The following is a 6,098-nucleotide window of genomic DNA, read 5'->3' as shown; positions in this document are numbered from 1 at the left end:
TGCAAGTAACTAAATATCACCAAAAAAACAGGGACTTTCTATCTATAATCCCAAACCTCCCCATAGCCCGCAAGGAGGGGAACTAGAACGGAACAGAGATGAGTAATAGTTAGACCTTTTTCCTGTAAGTAATAATGAAGATAAAACCCTCAAGATAACTAATAGGTAACTGCGGTGACACTACAAAGCACCCCAAACCCCTCACACTGAGCGCGCTACGCGCCTCCCACACTTTATATAGCAGAGAAAACCCCGCCCTCCTTGACGTCACCACCGCGAGCAGACCAATGGTAGCGCTCCAATGTGCCGGGCGAGCGCCCCCGGTTGTTGTCTGGAGTGTGTGTATATATATACTGCGCGGCTGCAGCGAGTCCTCTACCCCGGCCGGCACGGAGCCGCTTTATTCGCTTTGCACATTGGTGACGCTCGCTTTGCTATTCTCTTAGCTCCTCGTACTGGGAAATGCGCCAGTGACCGGCCGCTACTATTTATTGACTACCTGCCCCCCTATATACCTCTGTCAAGATGGCACGAGGGCCCCTAACAGGGCTTCTCCTCACCCTGTGCGTTACCGCTGCGGTGCGAGCTGCGCCTTCTGAGAGGGTCAAAAGTCGCGGGCAGACAGAAGCACAGACACCGGCACAGCAACAGCAAACTCTGCAACCGGTTGTAGCTGCGGATACCTCCACTCAGAGTAAGGATCCATTCACATTGTGATGCCTTTTGTTTTGTGTGCGGTTTGCAACGAGCCGGGCTATTTGTGGGTAAACGCGCACTAGTTTATTATGTGAAAATGTCCTGGGGGGTGATTTGCTAAATTTTTGACATCTAATTTGGCCAACGGTTTATACTATTGTAGACCGTTTGTTTAGAGTTCATCTTTAGCTCCTCTACCCCCCCCCCCCCCTCACAAAAACACTATAGAAAACTGCTAGTGGTTTGGGGGGGTATGCATATGATGCATGTTAAGGTACCGCTACACGGTAATGTTTTTGGGTGTGATGCTTGTGCATAGCGGGGCTGCCATGGGAATAAATGGGGTCACTGCTAGACTTGTTCTGTGTTTCTTTATTTTCCATAGACTTTCAGCTGCCATCTGACGCTGGTGCGCTTACCGCAAAAAGTCAGTAAAACTGCAGAGTGGCGCAATTTAACACCTGTGCGGTAACATGCCTTCGAAGCAGCAGATCCGGCAGGCTGTTCCGACAGAGCTTCATTACGGATTCTGTAATTGACCGCCAGATCCTCATTGACCCTAATTGGTCTGGCGGTGGTCCGGCCGCTTTCTGGCATAAATGGAGAATGGACACACAAACCATACATGAGGTTTGTCAAATCTCCTTCACATTGCTGGTACCTTATTACGTCGGCTCAACAGGCTAGGCTACTTTCACACTAGTGTTTTTGCTGGATCTGGCAGGCTCCAGCAAAAATGCTTCCGTTACTCATAATACAACCGTCTGCATCCGTTATGAACAGATCCGGTTGTATTATCTTTAACATAGCCAAGACGGATCCGTCCCCATTGACTTGCATTGGAGGTCATGCCGGATCAGTCTTGCTCCGCATTCCAGGACGGAAAGCAAAATACAACATGTTGCGGTTTGCTCTCCGTTATGGGAACGCAACTAAACAGAATGCATTCTGTTCAGTTTAGTTTTGTCCCCATTGCCAATGACTGGGGACAAAACTGAAGCGTTTTTTTCTGGTATTGAGACCCTATGACGGATCTCAATACCGGAAAACTAAAATGCTAGTGTAAAGGTACCCTTACCATGGCCAGTTTCCCACCCACTGGAGTAAATTGTGTCAAAATCCAAAATGTTGCAAGTTTATGGTGTAAATGAGCCAAAAAGTGTCGAGGTTGTATATAACTTTATAATTATTTATAATGCCAGCCTTCTAGTGTGTAAGGCGTGACAAATCTCCCCCCAGGTTTTAGCAATGTGTGTTATAATCCCCTTCTTGCATAAGGTGACCACAGACAGGAGAACCTGTATCCCATCAGATCTTTTGGGGGGGGGGGGGCGGGAGACGTAGTGTTTTATGATGCAGTCAGTTCCTATCTGATTGCTGGTCTATTGTACTGTACTCCTGATGATGTGAGCACAGTATGCTAGACCCATAATCAGATAGGAACTGACTAAATCATAAAACACTATGATGCAGTCAGTTTGGGTCAGGGGAGCGGCGGTCGGTCCAGAGCCTGACACCCGAGCGGCATTTCCTGGACTGGTGTGAATCAGCCCTAAGTGTTCCCACCAGGAATCGGATCTGTTGGTCACTAGTAATCAGTCTCGCGCTCATGGTTTCCTGTGGGATCATTAGCTGTTATCAGATTTAAGAGATAATTGCTGTGATCCGACAGTAAATTATGGAGATTGGCAAAGTCGTTAGACTGGAAAAGGATTGGATCTTAAGAAAACAGACCCCAGATAAATCCAGACTCTACAAATGGCCAATGCAAATTTGCATCTGGCAACCAACTTTTTGCTGGCTTTCTGTTGGTTTATGGGAGATCTTATTGTCTGGCTACTAAAGCAAGCATGAGGACTCCTGAAGAGCAACCTCCTCGTAAAGTCTACAGTAACTTCTCTATCCCTCCTGTGAATAACACAGAAGACTTGATTATGAGGACCATTCCGAGTTTTATGGTTTCCTGTAAAATTGATCCCATGTAAGTGACATGTCTGTGTCTAGGTGCTTGTCTTTAGATGATCCCATAATGGTTGAGGACCAACATCTGACTAGGAGAGGTTCTGGTTTGCATAGTCCACACTAGCAGCGTATAGGATGTGACCTTATAACTGTATCCCTCCAGTCCTGCAGCCTCAGTGACCTTTTTCTTATTGTTATAACATATAAACGTATTAACTAAACACTGTTTGAGTCTTTGTTATGTCTTTTGACTGTTATTTCCTCTGCTCCAGACGAGACTATTCTCCTCCGTGTGGATATTTAAGTAATGAGCTATAAAAATACACAATGTCTAGGCTTTTCCTTTAAAAATAATCTCTTGTGATTGACTTTTTTTAATACCAGGTTGCAGGTATTTGCAAGCTGTTTATTTTATTTTTTTTATTTAGAAAGGAAAAAGGTTCCCCTCTTTGTAGTCTTCTTCCATGTTACATCCAGTGATCGTTTTTGACAAAGTAAGACCTGATGTTAAGGCTCCATTCACACGTCCGCATCCGTTCCGCGATGCGGACCCATTCATTCGCTATGGGGACGGAATGGATGCAGAGAGCACACCATGTGCTCCCCGCATCCGCATTTCCGGAGCACGCCCCCCGATCTTCCGGTCCGTGGCTCCGGAAAAATAGAACATGTCCTATTCTTGTCTACAATTGCGGACAAAAATAGGCATTTTTATGGGGGTGCCGGCTGGGCGTATTGCGGATCCGCAATGCACTACGGACGTCTGAATGGACCCTAAAGGGGTTGGCTACCTTTTTGGGTACTTTAGCAAAAGGGAAGCATGCTTTCCGGATTCCCCTGGGTCCCTGCTTTTTTGCTTCCCGTCTTCAGCTGCCTAGTTTGGGTCCCCCACTCTCAAGGTCTGCTTTTATGCTGCTGCAGCCAATTGCTGGCTGCAGCGGTGACCTCCCTCCCCTTGTCACATGACCAATTGACCTGTCGCTGGGGGGAGTAGTTCAACGCTGCAGCCAGTGATTGACTGCAGCAGCCTCAAAGCGGATGTTGACCAGGGGAACCCAGCTGCAAGGAGCAGACAAGTATTCTTCCTGCCAGGAAGGGGGTTTGCAACAAAAAAAAAGTGCCACAGTCAGTTTGTTGGAAACCAGTCTTGGTGCTAATTTGTTGCATATACAATTTGAAGGTACAAAAGTAGACTTGTCTGTCTTTTTGTTCTGTGTGTTCAGTCTGTTATTTTGCCAAGTGTTTAATATTGTACATGGTACTCATAGAATATAGGACACAACTGATATACAGTACATGGGACCCCAGAAAATGATAGTGGGACGTAAAGCAGTTTTCCGGTCAGGATGGGTCATCTGACACTCGGTGACTGGCCCAAAACAGCTATGTAGTAGAACTGTATAGTGGCTGCGCTGGGGAACTGCAGCACAGGTTCCATCCAAGTGAATGGGAGTTGCAGTACGCCAGTGATGAAAACTATACAGTAGACAGACCCTACCATTCACTATGTAGTTTGCACCTGTCCGAAGCAGCCAGTCGATGGGGTGTCAGACCCCGACCGATCTTATATTGATGGCCTAAATTGTGTCATCAATATCTAGGTCTTGGTAAACCCCTGTAAGCTTGTTCTTCCTGATTAAACAAATGAAGTATTCCTTGTTTAGGTTGTCTTAACCTATGAAACTGTCGCCCCCGCGTCTTCCACCTACAGTCTGATCTTGAATGCTACCACCATCTCCCTATCCAAGGGCAACGCTCGGTGGATCTTATAGCATCAGATGTGTAAATGACCATCTTTTCCCATCAGTTCCCCGACGCCTCAATGGATTGATTTATGTATGTGTATCCACCTTCAAAGGATTGGTTTGAGAAGACTGACACAATGAGATTTCTCCAGCAGACCCCCTCTTTTAGAAGACAAACCTTGTATCAAATCCTATTTCCTGTGACCCTGGTTCCATGTATAGACTTATAGATTTAAAGGGGTTTTGCCATCTCAGACAATGGGGGGGCATATCACTAAGATATTTTCCATTGCCTCTCTCGTAAACCCAGTTGACAAAGTGAAGGAGGGCACACCTTGCATGCACGACTGCCCTCCATTAATTTCTATAAGGACGCCGAAATTAGCACAGTGCTGCCTCGGCTATTGGAGTCAGCCCCGTAGAAGTGAATGGAAGCGGTGGCCGTGCAAGCGCGGTGCACTCCTATTCATTTCTATGGGGATTCCAAAAATAGCCGAGTGCACCAATCTGCTATTTTCGGCAGACCAATAGAAACGATTGGTGGTGACCAGACCCGGCACTGCCGGCTGGCCACCACTTTGCCAGCTTTGTTTTACAGATAGGTGCGGATTCAACCTCTGGGACACGCACCTATCAGACAATAGTGGCTTATCCTAGCGATAAGCCCCCTTTAAGTTGCTGAGTGCCCCTTCTCAATTTTGCCTTTATGAAGTCTGACCTGACAAAGGATCTTGTTGAAACGCCCTTTTTATGCCAAAGCTGTAAATGAAGTAATAAAACCTAAATTGGCAATTGTGAGAACTAAATAATAGTTTATACGTTATCCAGAAATTCCTAGATTCTGTAGGTCAAGTAGGAGGTGGGTCAAAGACGAGGGAGCAAAAACTGAAAGCTTGTACCCAAGGGAGTGGGTGATAATGTTTTGTATGCTAGCAAAATCTTCAAAGCTTTAGCCGCTTATCTTTTATGAAGTGTCTCAGTTCTGCCACTTTTGACCATGATTGGTTATACATAGACGTAACCACTCATGTGCGGCTTTTATCTGTCTTGCACAGAATTATTTCTACATTCTCTGCGGTTTGCTTGTCATCACACACACTTATGAAGTATGTTTGATCTCAGAACCGCTGTGGAGATAGTCGAAATATAAACTTGTTTGTAATGTAAATTACAGCACATTTACCATACACTTCATTGCTTTCTAGTTGGGTAGCAGGCACCACTTTTAGGCCTCATGCACACAACGTATATTCTTCCCGTGTGTGTTTGTGGTCCGCAAAAAAAAAACCTGAAGTTACTCCGTGTGCATTGCATTTCTGTATTTCCGTTCCGCAAAAAAATAGAACATGTCATATTGTCCGCATTACGGACAAGGATAGTACTGTTCTATCAGGGGCCAGCGGTTCCGATCCGCTAAATATGGAACACACACGGACGTCATCCTGTATTTTTTGTGGACTGCAAAATACATACGGTCGTGTGCATGAGGCCTTACAGAGGGTTTTAGGGTCTGAAAATGTGGAGTGATGGGCGAGGCGCTGCTATGGGGTGGTAAACATCATAGGCGCCTTTGTCATTACTTTGTATGGCTTCAGGCTAATGAAAACGTGCTACTTCTCTCACCTTTTGTCACTTCACAAAGCAGTTTTAGATGTAATTACAGGGCAAGTGCTGCAATTTAAGGCAGTCCCTTTG

At 45.8% G+C, this 6,098-nt stretch overlaps 1 protein-coding gene across 14 annotated transcripts in view; it reads left to right on the top strand.

Moving 5' to 3' along the window:
• Positions 1-349: 349 nt before the first annotated feature.
• Positions 350-6,098, top strand: part of FN1 (fibronectin 1) — a 67,960-nt gene continuing 62,211 nt past the window's right edge. For all 14 annotated transcript variants that reach the window (XM_040439704.1, XM_040439701.1, XM_040439699.1 and 11 more), the window contains exon 1: positions 350-694. In XM_040439704.1, coding sequence (XP_040295638.1) covers positions 526-694 — 169 coding nt within the window. In that variant the 5' untranslated portion in view covers positions 350-525. The remainder of the gene's footprint in view (positions 695-6,098) is intronic.

Source organism: Bufo bufo, chromosome 7, assembly GCF_905171765.1.
Source record: "Bufo bufo chromosome 7, aBufBuf1.1, whole genome shotgun sequence".
Classification (NCBI taxonomy): Eukaryota; Metazoa; Chordata; class Amphibia; order Anura; family Bufonidae; genus Bufo; species Bufo bufo.
Note: the sequence above shows the minus strand (reverse complement) of the source record. Positions and strands in the feature narration are given on the sequence as shown.